At 47.1% G+C, this 14291-nt stretch overlaps 1 protein-coding gene across 1 annotated transcript; it reads left to right on the forward strand.

Moving 5' to 3' along the window:
- The first annotated feature begins 2118 nt into the window (after positions 1 to 2118).
- On the forward strand, positions 2119 to 8759 carry LOC135826596 (uncharacterized). The gene is made up of 8 exons (XM_065339203.1): positions 2119 to 2277; positions 2437 to 2484; positions 3757 to 3819; positions 4089 to 4172; positions 4553 to 4624; positions 5984 to 6038; positions 6569 to 6725; positions 7710 to 8759. The coding sequence occupies exons 1-8, from the start codon at positions 2260 to 2262 to the stop codon at positions 8053 to 8055; spliced, it is 843 nt and encodes a 280-aa protein (XP_065195275.1). The 5' UTR covers positions 2119 to 2259; the 3' UTR covers positions 8056 to 8759.
- The last annotated feature ends 5532 nt before the right edge of the window (positions 8760 to 14291 follow it).

Below are 14291 nucleotides of genomic sequence, written 5' to 3' on the forward strand. Positions count from 1 at the left end.
GCAGGGCTGATTGAAGACAGAGGTGGTCGGCGGATATGTCGTATCCCTGTAGTTGCGGGTGATGAAGCTCTACCAGGGGCGCTGTAGGAGAAAGTTACAAGGTGATGATCACTGACGTCTACTACGGGATGTACAGCTTGGTTCCAGATGAAAGCTCTGGAACTGCCTGGCGCACGCCTAGCAACTGTTGATCGACCAGTACAACGTCTAGACATGATTGGCTGGGGAATCGTGTGGGAGAGGAGATTATGTTCTCAAGGTGAAGTGAGCTGCAGAACTCTTTGAAATGGTGAAGGTGGGATGTGGGTGGTGTTCGCAGTGTGTCACAGTTTAGGTCACCCAGAACAATCATCGGTGCACGTGGGTTGTAGAGATGATCGGCGGTATCTGTAAGAAACTGCTCCGCAGCGCTTCTGCGTGACACACACACAAACACACGTCACAGGTGCCTCTTCTTTATAAGTAAAGATAAAAATGACCAAGGAACTACATCCGATTACATGTACAAGCTACGTCCTCTAACACCACCAGTTACTAAACAATCAGCTCATGCGATAACATTGCACGACACTGACCGACGATACTGACGTTCTCCAACTAACAGCTCTAGCACATCTTGGATGCGCATTCCAACTTGGAAGGTTCTAAGTAACAGTTATAATGATAATATAAGGGGGAAGGTGAGCGCAACCAAGACGAGCACGAGCTGAAAGTCTCAGCTGTGAAGGACGTTGGCGGATGTTCATGCATGTCGATGACGGTACTGGCAAGACCATTGGACAATACGGTCAAACCACGATTCAAGGACGCAAAGCAACATTCCACACAACTTGTGTGGCTCAAAGATGCGGAGATCAATAAACGGGGAAGCTATGCGAACAAGAATCATGCAAAACCGAACGCCTCAGTAAAACAGCACTGTACTTCGACTACTAGTACTAGTATGACAATTATTATTTAGAGCAGCGGTAACAAGTAGCAGTTTCACACCCAACCCCACCAACGTCCTTCACAGCTGAGACGTTCAGCTCGTGCTCGTCTTGGTTGCGCTCACCTCCCCCCTGAGCCTTATGTTATCATTATAACTTACTTAGAACCTTCCAAGTAACAGTTAGTTGGAATGCGCATCCAAAATGTACTAGAGCTGTTTTAAAACCAGTTAGTTGTAGAACGTCAGTACTGTCGGTCAGTAGTTTATGAATTGTTTACCATGGCAGACTCGAGCAAGTCTCTTTATTAAAATAATTGAGTATTTTCTGACTCCTTGGTTTTGACGGCGTGTGCTGAGGATTACAAAAAAGTGAGCATTTTCGGGCAAGGTTTGGGAGCATTTTCGGGGAAAAGCATTTTCGGCAAAGTTTCGGGCATACCGGTATTACACCGGGCCCTAGCCCACAGTGACAGTGTGTGTCTGTGCAGGGTGTGCATGACTGCAGTCAGTAGTACCGTACTGGCAATAATTATAATATGTTGCCGCAGTGAGGCCATGCAGCGTTACATTGGCACATGTTTGCCGCACGCAGGGCGTTACATGCAAAGTCGCACAGGAGCCGTTACACAGGTTTCTATATTGCCCCAGTCCTTTTTTTGCTATTGCCGCATCACTTTTTTGCTATTAGTATTGCCGCATCATTTTTTTGCTTTTGCCGCATCATTTTTTCTTTTCATCCACATTGAAGGCACAGAAATTCAGTTGCTATCCAACTGTTACAAACCCGACGGCAAAGGGCGACAACGATATCAATAGAAGACTATTATTAATTTTTTTAACTATCAGAGTGATCTGTTCACAAAAAGATCATCAAAAGGAAAGTGACATAGGGGAAGAGCGCTTCCTCCAAAAACTACTTTTCACCACGCGGTACACGTGCTTTCACAGTTTTCAGCCTTTTTTTGCTGTGCAAACTGCAATGAAAAGATCGCCGGCGCCGCACCCCGCCGGACGCGCGTTACGAACTCAACGAAAATTTGTCGCACTAGCCTGGTCGCGCGTTACGCCGCACCCCCCCCCCCCCTGCGTTACGCGTTACGCGGCAACATATATTGCCAGCACGGTACTCAGTACAGTCATATTATGTAGCTAAGTCTTGAGTAGCGAGTTACCGTGTTACATACTTCCCCGGACTGGAAGTAGATCTACTCGTAGTCTCGAGGCGACGTCGATGTCCTTGCTGGACTCGAACAATTATTGATCTTGGCTTGGTGACCAGTTCTTTACTGCTTGATCTGATAACTTTGGACTTGAGAATCGAGTGGAAAATGGGCGACGTGGACCAGGTATGAAAATCAGAGCAGCGTCTCCGAAAGTATTTGAAACCCTTTACGCTTTTAGAGATTGCGTGTCGTGTAATCTTTGTAGATGAGCTGTTTTGCATACTTCTTCCTGTTCCCCGCTGCGTGCCGCTGTGACTCTTCCAACGCTATTCGGATGTGCAGATTATATCGGGATGGCTGCACAAGAGAGGTGGCGTCGATGCTTCCAAGGTACGCGTGGTGCTGAAACACATAGCCGTTGTATCCGCTAAGTAACGCACCACGTGGGCATGGCATTCGTCACACGTGTTGCAATTATTATTATTAGCGAACCTAACATTCTGATATTGTGTAAAACAGCATGATGCCTCGATTTCTGCCATAGAATGTTTTTGTCGTCGCCAACAAGGCTACCCGATTTTTGTTCCATAGGTGACACACCATGCCTTTGGCTTGGATACCAAGTAGTTGTATCCATCAAAATCATGACATTGTGTAGATTGCTACAATTTGTTCATGCCAACTGGTATGTGGAAAATTTTCAACATTAGTGAAAGGGACAAGCGTTTCACTTGGCTCGCCGCGGGTAGCACAAGAAGGGAGACAATCGCACTCCCATTTTGCACCAGATGCACACAATCAATATTACAAAGGCTAGTTTCAGTGGCCTCCGAAATCATTCTAACGATCATGACGGGAACGAAGAATACGAAGAATACCGGTATTCCTTTTCAGCCTGGGATAATCCGAACATTCCTTGGAGCCCAGTGTAGTAATCCCAGTGGAGCTCACCTAGTACATACTCTGCGGGACAAGGCATACTAGTACTCGTGCTTGGTACGGACATTGTCCCAAGTACGGGGCATTTTGATCAATACCCAAGTACTGTGGTGGACATGGAAATCCGGTCGCAGGTCTAGCGGCCCCAGGGCGCTGGCCATGCAGCTGTGGATAAGCGGGACACGCATGCATTTTATGCGCTGCAGCGCGCTAGTCGCATCGGATCAACATGCAGCGTTCTGTACGCGCTGAGGGCGCCGGCCCCGGTCAATCGTCCGGATTTCCATGTCCACGACAGTATGCTAGGATGAGAAGTATCTCGGACGCTGTCGTGTCAACAAACGCAAACACACAGGAACGGTACACTGTCCTGCTGCCCATTGCGGGGGGGGGGGGGGAGGGGGGGCGGGGGGGGGGGGGGGGGTGCGGGGAGGGGGGGCATCTTGTCAGGGTTCTACTGTATTTACAATCTTCTTTTAAAGAGTTGGTGCACTTACGGCAATAGCGGCACTGTGCTATTCCTATCATGTGGCTTTTCTAGCTTTAGTTAGGCTGGCAAACGTGGCCAGTTGGTGATGTACGTGCCCGCGCACTCGCTGCTTGCCGTCTTTCACTCTGTTAGAGTAGCACGCACGTCACCGCCGATGATGTCACACAAGTCCGCCCACAGTTCCCCAGTGCATCATTGTGTCCGCTTGCTGTTGGTGTGCGGTGTGCGTGTAGGCTTGGCGGAGGAGATGGTGTGTGCTGGGTCATCAGGCGCTGCACTACTACAAGGCTGAGCAGGTAACAAGTTAAGCATGTACTCAGTAGTACTACAGTAGTAGTCACGTTTGCACTCAGTTAGTCATGCTAGTAGTGTGCATACTCTTTTTTTTCTTCTTTTTTAAATTACAATAATTGTCCCTGGTGTAGTTCTGGAAGATATAATCCTATGTGATCAAGATTATTTACAGATGGCGTGCAGCGTGATGAATGCTTGGCCTCTTGAACCGGCACACTAACGTTATGACATCTCTGTGGCCAATTCTGTGTGCTCCCCACTATCGGCGAAGGACAAAGAGCCTACCGGGAGTGTGTATGCTGAAGATATGGTCGGTGTATCGCAGAATGCTGATGAATCCTCCAAGGATCCCAAGGTAAGGTGTATAGATCTCTTCACTTGCATGTTTTCCGTGCCCGTTAACAAACAGCCTGGCTCTGGTGGATATCGTTATCATCATTATTTCCACGGCCTATCCATCGCTGGATTTGTAACGTTAGCTACTGTAGATGCATCTTGGCACACAGCACCGCAATAGTTAACTCACCTGATATCATACGTTCTGTTGGATGAGATGGTGATGATTGTGACTGTCATGTGGACTGTACGAGAAATGCTGGAGTTGTCTTCACGAGCATGCACACACACATTGTATGTGTGTGTGTGTGTGTGTGTGTGTGTGTGTGAGTGTGTGTGTGTGCATGCGAGTGTGTCGCTATGAAGTTCCTCGTGTTGTTTTTGCTGTTCCTGTTGCAGTATGCCTTTGTGTTTGAAATCAACACTGGTGACCGGACATTCGTGTTCTGTGCTAATAGTCAAGAAGAGCAGGTCAGTTCAGGCTATGGGTTGTGAAATGAAACCTCTCACAATAGTGGAGTGTGTGCATGCATGGATTCGTGGATGAAGGCCCTCGACTCAGCATAGCATATCCTCCACAACATCATGCATATACTGTACATACTAGCTGTGTACTGGTCAGTTGAGATATTGATGCACAGTCGGAGTCACCTTTGCTGGGCCGGCTTTGTATACTGGCATGCCCAGTGTTCAAGTGCAGCCTCAGTACCAGCCCGAGTTGAGCGCATGGGGTTCGTGTGGAGGAACACCGTTGTGTTTCCTTGGGCACTACTGTGAACTGGGAAGCTTTTGCACCTGTTTTAATTCAGGATTAACGAGCACTGGCTGATTGATGCTCGGAAGTGTTTGCGATTTGAGTCACTTTCGTTACGATTTTTACTCCAGTTCTACGCTTTGTGGAGGCTTAATTTTGTGATTTCACACCCATCGCAAAAATCGCACAATCTCACCGATGGCAAAAGTTTCCCGGTTTACAGTGCTCCGTATCATGATAGTGCTCTGCACTCTGCATGTGCCAGAGTAGATAATGCTCTGCATGTGCGAGAGTAGATAATGCTCTGCATGTGCGAGAGTAGATAATGCTCTGCATGTGCGAGAGTAGATGATGCTCTGCATGTGCGAGAGTAGATAATGCTCTGCATGTGCCAGAGTAGATAATGCTCTGCATGTGCGAGAGTAGATAATGCTCTGCATGTGCGAGAGTAGATAATGCTCTGCATGTGCCAGAGTAGATAATGCTCTGCATGTGCGAGAGTAGATAATGCTCTGCATGTGCGAGAGTAGATAATGCTCTGCATGTGCGAGAGTAGATAATGCTCTGCATGTGCCAGAGTAGATAATGCTCTGCATGTGCCAGAGTAGATAATGCTCTGCATGTGCGAGAGTAGATAATGCTCTGCATGTGCGAGAGTAGATAATGCTCTGCATGTGCCAGAGTAGATAATGCTCTGCATGTGCGAGAGTAGATAATGCTCTGCATGTGCGAGAGTAGATGTGCTCACACACGCATTTGTCACGCTCCCTACCCATTAAAGGTCCTCTGGCAAGCATACATGTACATGGCATTGTTTATTATCCAGTAAATGCACTTGTAAAGCATGCATGGTTATGCCAAAGGTAAACTAACTTCAGTCTGATCAACACTGCTCGTTTACTAGTGTCCCATGGCCCATGTGTTTGTTTAAAAAAAGACCCTGAGCGGCGGCAGCCTTGGCAAGCCAAAACAGCCTGTACTGGTGACAGGTTATTCCGCTGTGGCGTGCATGTTGGTATACAGTTGTCATTGTGTACAATGTACGCTGAGTGCTGCTGCTTTTCACTGCTGTGCAGGATGAATGGATGGCGAATCTAAGACGGATGCTGTCTCGGGACGATCGTATATCTGGTGAGTGTGTGTAGTGTGTACTGGTACACACTTGCAACGTACAAAAAGAAAGTAAAAAACTTCTTTTTTAAGAAAAAGAAAAGTTAATCATGCTTCAAAGTAGAAATTGTACCTTGACTGCTAAAGGCATTGGTTATGAAATGGCTTGAACTCTTTTTGCATTGCTATAATTATAGTGCTACTTGAGTATATGCATGACTGCACCGCATCCTGCAACAACTGTGATGTTTCTGCACGCTAGTGGGTTCCAACTTGCGAGACAGACAGACATAGGGCAACCCGTTTTGAGGACTTACATTGCTTAAAGGCTGTTTAAAAAAACGTATGGACTGGCAAGGACGGCGCATAGGGAGATGTCTTTATCTTCCGGTTTTCGAGACCTTTCCTTTTAAAGAGATCTTGAATATGGACATCACCTGGAACACACACTAACTAGCATACCGATACATGAGCATGTAGTGTGTGTGTGTTCCGCAAACTCCGGAACACAGTAGGTAATGGTTGTGGGTGATCTGTTTGTTTGTCCTCAGATCAAGATGGCTTCCATGGCCAGTTGTTGGAATATACCACGGTGGAGGTGTTCCATGATAAAGGAATACGCGTCAATGGTCCACTGTCGCAGGACTCGCTGACACAGCTCGGACAAGGTGCCACATCGAAGCAGAAGAGAATGGATGAACGAGGCTGGTAAGCACCAGCAACCAGGGGCAATAGTACTGTTGGGTAACGAAGAACTGGGGGGATCAGCCTCGTAGCCTAAGCCGTTCGTGCGTTCTTGTACACCAGTCTATACGGAGTGAAGTCACTGCGTATATCGGTATGCCGCGCTTAGCCTGTCCGTTCTTCGGCACCCGGCAGTACTGTAGGCAGCAGTATCGGATCACACCGCATGGGTCAGCAAAATAACTGTCCAATCATGCTACTTACGGCGTACATCATTGTACACTGATGGCATGACGTTACAGCTTCCCACAGACGAGGGAAACATGGTCACCCAGCATGTCAGTGTTGTTGCCCTTGCCATGGAAACACGTTCTGCTGCTACTCGGGATATGACACATGCGTGTGGTCTCTTGTCCGGTTCCCTCACCAAGCATGGGGAGAGCTCGGTTGGCATTACTTTACGGTGGATTGGCTGCCATGAAAACTGTTTTTGATTATCCAGTTCCCTCACTTATCCGTGTGAATATGTCTGTGAGTAATGAACGTGTGTGGCGAGGTCTAAATGTGTGTACAGCAAGGCCCCACAGGGCTTGCTAACTACTAGTAACGTATTCAGCTCCATAATAAGTAATAAGTTACTGATAGCACCTCGCAGACACTTCAAAAAAACCGTATGTCAGCGCCTTTAAAGCCATGGCCTTATATCCGAAATACCGCTGCTTTCCTAGCTATTTTAGATGCAAAATGACTCACCCACTACGCCATGCCATAAAAGTCAAAGTCCACACAGATATTTCAATCTAAATCCACTTGTTCACCCTTCCTGCGGGACTGTAAGTTTGTTAGCATAGTAGTAATATTCCTTCATTTTATTTATGAAGCCCATGGCTTTATAACTGAGACTGGCTTCATAATCGAATATACCGCCATGGCTGTAGAGGTGCGGACATACGGTATATACTTGTCATGCTACTGTTTGTGATTTGTCGGATGTGTTTCCACTTGCAGGTACGTTGAGATATTTGTATCTATGCATCGGGTGATTGAGGTAATCAGCGGCCATGGCTGGCGGTTAGACCAAGTCTACCAGACGCATGGACTCCTGCCGGGCACGGGACCGTCTGCATGCAACATGCTTATCTTTAGTCGACCAATGTCCTACGCATTGGGCGGGCGGCCAATCATGCAGTTCATGGACAGTGGTGGCGACGAGGAGAGTTTGCTGGCTCGCGGGTACTCACCCGCCGCCACGACTAGTACAGGCCGTCGGAACACCGGCGAGGTCACCATTGGACCCGATGGAGCAATCGTGCGGGAGAAGATAATCACACAGCCGGTAATAGACGAGGAATGAGAATGCCGGTTCGCCCCGTTCCTTTGCCAACATCCTTGAGTACCATCAGCCTTCCAAGCTAATCGAGTTGTTCTCGTCCTTGGCACTCTGATCTGCTAAGTTGCTCGTGCATTGCCTACAGAAGTTAGACTACGGCACACGTACACAGCTGACAGCAATGATGTTGGTGCACCAGCAGAAATGATTAAATCACCGTGCAGGCAAGAATGACAGATTTCGCCAGCTTGAAATTCGTATATCACCTCACCTTCTGATGACTGTGTACACAATATAATACTATGGTCTCGCGTCACTGCATGCTATGGCAGAATCGAGTCAGGCAAATTGTGTCTTCTGGTGACATTACTCATCAACCCCCGATAATGACAACGATTTCAAAACCTGTAGAACTGATACTGTGACTGATGACATCGTAGCATAGCAATGCTTGCTACGAGCTTGCACATTCATCTGAAAGTCCCGTCCCATAATGATCATGCTCAGCTTGCCCTGGGAGAAGCAAATTCAATTTATCTGACCCACTGGAGAAACGGTTACTGTACATGACCAATCATTGTTCCCATAACTACGTCAGACATTAACATTTCCAGGCTATAATATTATATGCGGTAGTATTTGTTTTTGAATTTTAAATGAATTTTTTTTACTTTTAAGTTAAACCCTTCTTCTATCCGCTTTCATAAAATCCATATCTGTGAGGACTAGCTGAGATCCCAAACCCAGTGCTGGGTGGGTGTCAGCCATGGTTGGCTTTTGTCAGCAGTGTGTTGAGGGGATGCTTTGATCATGTCACAACAGAATACAGTGTAGCCGGCATCGGATTATGCTGTTTTTCGTACGGATCAGCAGAACTGTTGTCGACGACAAACCGTGCACTGACCGTAGTACGGTACGGTGGTCAAATGACCACCAGTGCACGCGCCAGTTTAACCCACATGCACAAGCGTGTCGACAGTTCTGCTAACATCCTCGCGTTAGTGCTCATCTCCTCTTTAGATATTACAGGCACCTCTGTCCTTCAACAAAGAATCCGTTCATCACCCTGCATTGCGATCATTGCTTGCTGCCGTCATATCATTCTATCTGTTCGGGCCATATAACATGCAACTGACACTAGCCAAAATGTAACATCTCAGCCCACACGTCAAGTCTGAGGGTAGTTGCAAGAAGGAAATTCATCACTCGTTCTCAGAGCACATACAATTTCAGTAAAAAAAAGATGAAAAAAAGAAGAAGAATCAAGCATTTCCGATGTAGCTGTGAGTTTTATGGCGATCATCAGAAAGCACTGACTAACTACAATGTTCTGAAGATATGATTGATAGGCTGCAGAAAGCGCGAGTGAATACTAAGGATGTGCCAATAGTGTGATATGCACATGTGCGAGTTGGGTGGGATGACAAAACAGGCGCAAACAGGATACATTTAGGCTTAGGCACCTGTGGCCTAGGACCATACGGTCTTCAAGTTTAGAGGGAAGTGAGGAGAATTGACATTGGTATGATTAGCACGAATCGCGCAATGCTGCATTAATCTGCGAGGTGTGAAAAGTTTACCGGTGTGTGACGGCTGATGGCGAGAATTTTGAGAGATACTACTTATTTTCAATATGTACAATTCTGGCGCTAGAATTTCGATTACATGACCGATCAGTCGCTCTATTGATAAAAAACAAGCTTATGAAATGCCGAGGAGCTCTTTCTCCAATGCATCCATTTCTCGTCCAGCTCAGCAAGCCCAGCCGGCGACCTGTTGCTCTCGCTGAGCTTCTTGATGTTGCCATTGCCTCTCTTCACTGGCTTCCGCAGACTTTTTGGGCACAGTTTTGGGTGCTGTCACTGAGGAGGTCTGCGTGGCTAACGGCAAAGAGCCGGTTGCCACGGTCTTCAGGCCAGGACTCATCGGGACCGAGGATGCAAAGGTCGTGGAGGAAGCAGCCTGGGTGACGCACCCGCACCCCCCCCCCCCCTTCCCACCACTTTCTCTTTGCACGCCCGGGCCGCCATGGACCTGCGAGCCATCCTCTCTTGCCACTTACGACTCTTCTTCGTGGACCGTTCGGTCGGCGGCATCCCCATAGAGTTGAGGATAACGGCGTGTTACAGCATGGGAATACTGAGGTGATGTTTGAGCCTTCTCAGCGACTGAGCAATTTCATACTCTCCCAGTGCCTCCAGTGCTGCTGCCCTGCGTTCGGCAGCCTCGACCATCTTTGTGGCAGCCATCTAGATCTGTCAGCAATTGCAAACAGAAGAACAGAACTTGGATCCTGGTCACCGCACCGAAACATGTCATGCCAGACATATTATAATGAAATAAATTGTCATGTTGTTGTGTTGCATGGTGATGTCTGCGGCATTCATACTTTTCATAGCTATTATAATGAAATACCAATCCCATGGCAACAACATTATACATTCGCTATACTGTACCGTAAAATCCCTCCAGAGCGCCCCTACCTCCGTGATCCTTCGAGTAGGTTCAGGTTGGGAGTGGCAGATGGGTGAGTCCTAACCTGCCGCATTCAGTACTATTATTGTACATGTACATGAAAAAGTACTCACCCTACGAAACTTGACTATGCGTGCATCTCGTACACCGACCAAACTTTGTCCAAAGATCAAGAGCAGGAAGTCGTACAGACCCATGAAAACCCAGGATTTGTGCGATCCCTGGTCAAGAGGGTGGGGCATGGGAACTGTCACGTGCGTACATTTCCAACCGGGCTGGTCAGGGAGGGGCGCACGGGAGAGACGGGGCGGGATTTTACGGTACTAATAAGCCCACCAGGCTATCAACCAATAGTTGATCCAAGCATCTGACTATCCAATTACTATCTCTTAATTTGCTAAATCCTATATAGGATTTTGGTCATATTTTTCAACTCAAAATGGGTGTGGCATGAGAAAAGCAAAAAGTATGTGACCAATTCTTCCTTGCTAGGTCTTAGTAGATATCGAGAATTGAATAAGATAATTTTTTCAAACACTAACATCTCAGGCTCATCTCCTTGCCCAATATTACTAAGGCTTGTGCCCTATTTTTCGAATCCTATATATAGGATTTGAGATTTTATTGGACCTTGTTTTATCCTTAAAACTGGTAGTTTCATGACGGCATGTGCGATATGTCGTCATGAAACCACCCCGTGCCACACCTGCAATGTTCTTCTGCACATTCACTGCTTCAGTCCTTTCCATGACAGCAGCTGAACAATTATGCTCAAATTTCCAATTATTGCTGAAAATGGGTATTCATCAGAAATATTATCGCCCTATGAATCTAAAATGTACACATTCATGCCTCAAACATATTTACAATTTCCATGAAAACCAGTATGTCGTTATTATTGGTCGTGATGACCAATAACAACGGCATAAAAGGCACACATTTTCAAATCCTATATATAGGATTTTCGGCCAGCAAATTAAGAGATACATGATACCCCTGAGTACACCAGGTTTCCTGATATCATAAAACGGAAAAGAATGTGAAGAAATGATCACTATACTGGTTTCCTGATATCATAAAACGGAAAAGAATTTGAAGAAATGATCACTATACTGTCCCTCCAGGAAATCGCGATTCCACGGATGCAACAAATTTCGCGGTTTTGACCCAAACCCGCGATTTTCTGCAAAATCGGCTTTTTGTTCTTTTCTGCATGCATGTACCTTTTTTATTTTTTTTAATTATTTTTTAAAACATTTTCTGCACTTTTCACGCAGTGTTTTCCATGATCATGTAGGTTATTTGCACAGTACTACTCCCGAGTAGATTTACTGCGCAAATGGCGATTCGTGATTTGGCCCGGCCAAATCCGCAATTTTCTGCAAATAATTCCGCGAACTCCTGGCAAGTTCCGCACGTTTCGCCACATTCTTTGTTGTTTTCTGACACAATTTCTTGCGCAAGTTTTCGAGAATTTTCCGCCCCGCTGGGACAGACAATAGCCCGTATTATCAATATTTACTTCATTATCGTGTACTAGTATCCGCTGATGAGAGCCTAGGGATATTTCTGACAGTTGACTGAGTACTCACTAAGAGGTAAGAGGTTAATGGACTTCACCCAATTTTAAAAAAGGAAAGGGGTTTCATTTTGTCAACTGACAACCCCTCTATTCAATCACTGCACTCATTGCGCTGATTTACTTGAAAACTTCAAGTTAGGCGGTGATTATATGTGCAGCTCCAGCCCAGGCTGGTCAACAGGCGGGCCAGCCCGCCTGCAACGGGATCTCGGGCTTGTACACAAATCCACACAAAACATGTTGTGCATTCACATGTCAAGCGGGCCGGCCCGGCGAGGCGGGATCCTCCAGCATTTTCATTTTTCTTGATCGCAGAGTTTCGATTTTTTCGCTGTGTACCCTTCGAAATACTACCAGTGAAACCCACGCAAATTTGAGTAACTCAGCGCGAGGAAAAGTCTCAAAATTCTCAACTTTCGAGTTGCACTCCCACGCTTTTCAAGTGCCGCGATCGCGGCTGAACTTACGAGCGATTTATCTCAAGAACCGTTGATCGCAGCGCGTCGCGGATGGGTTCTACGGCACGCTGAGAGTTTTCTCTTCAAGGTACAGGTCGTCCCCCGTTAATACGAGTCCGGTTAGTACATAAACCCCGTTAGTACATAAGAAATCTCAAGTCCCGGACGAAACGTGGTCACTTCCATACAAATTTTGTCGGTTAGTACATAATTCGTTAGTACATAAACCCCGTTAGTACATAACATTTCTCCGTACCCTCATGGCATGCCACCTACCTCAATAGTACATAATTTGTTGTTCTTTTGGCCTTCCAGTGGAGGCACATCGTGTTCTAGTTTCTACTTGTGGACGCAATAGACCGATCCCCTTATTATTGTCTGGGTTCGAGCAAGGGGGCAACTCCGCAGTCGCGTGGGATCCTGCTGGACACACGCGACCAACCTCACCTCGGCTTTGCATGACTTCTCGCATGCGAAGTGCAGAGCACGCGAAATCTACACGCAGTGCAAGCCTGTCTACAAAAATGCCACAAGGACTTTTGATTTGAGCTGTTTTGTTTTTGTTTAGACGTCTTCCTTTTTACGACTTCAGGATGCCTTCTCAGGATCATTGCTGCGTTCCTCACTGTTAGAACAGGAGGACGAAGCAAGCAAGTCATTTCACTCCTTTCGTCGTGTGGAGCCACAGCGGCCTGGAGCAAGCGGATCCAGGCTATTCCCCGTGAGGAAGGACGTAGTTTTAGGGTCACTCTGAATATTTGAGATGCAGCGATCATTTCGATCCCGAAGTCGAAATCGTTTTGCCCAGCTCTACAAGGGCAGGATGAGTCCAGGAAACCAAACAGCTGTCCTACGGTACCAGGTTTGCTTTTCGCAAGAGAGTGGAGTCTGGACGCTCTGCTCCCTATGCTCGCGAAACAGTATTTGCTGAGCCTAGTGCAGTTCGGTCATGGAAGTGCAGCGTCTGCATCACGAGCTCCCCATGCTCGCAAACCAGTATTTTGCTGAGAGGCAACGGCATTTTGAGTTGGAAAGGAACCTGGCTTAGTGTAGTTTGGTCCTGTAATGGAAGTGCAGCATCTGCATCAGGAGTTGGCAGCAAGTAGAGCTCGTGTACAGCGTCTCGTGGAGCAGTTGGACGATGGGGTGAAGAAAGCCGAAAAACAGCTTACGTACAATAACATGAAGAAAGACTCTGAGCCGTGCCAGTTTCTGACTGGTTTGCCTTCAGGTGTTTGGACCGCTCTGTGGGACTTCTTTGAGCCTAGCCGAGAAAATGTACTGCGCCGAGCCAGATCTGCGAAGACGGAAGCCGCTGAGGGACGGCGGATACAGTTGGAGGTGGCCGTAAATCGCCAATGAGCATGTAATGGAGGATCAGCTGCTATTGGCATTGATGTGTCTAAGCCTGGGCCGAATGGGACAGAAGCGGTCATGCGAGGCACAAGTTAATCATCCGTTTCACGGTATATACTATATAGCTAGCTGAGCTGGAAAGATGTCTTGTTCCTCCGTTTGGGCATGATCCCCATTTGGGCGAGCTGGCGAGATGTTCAGTCATCAATGCCATGTACCGCAAGACATTCTGCATTGTGGATGAAACAGTTCTATTTTGCCATGCACTTAGGGTTCTCGCACCGGCACAAAAAGACCCAACAGATCCTTGCGCTCTTATTTTCTCCCATGGTAACATTGCTGATCACAACACCCGGTAGCCAGTCGCAGATGCAACCAAATCAACCAGG

Source organism: Sycon ciliatum, chromosome 1, assembly GCF_964019385.1.
Source record: "Sycon ciliatum chromosome 1, ocSycCili1.1, whole genome shotgun sequence".
NCBI classification, from domain to species: domain Eukaryota; kingdom Metazoa; phylum Porifera; class Calcarea; order Leucosolenida; family Sycettidae; genus Sycon; species Sycon ciliatum.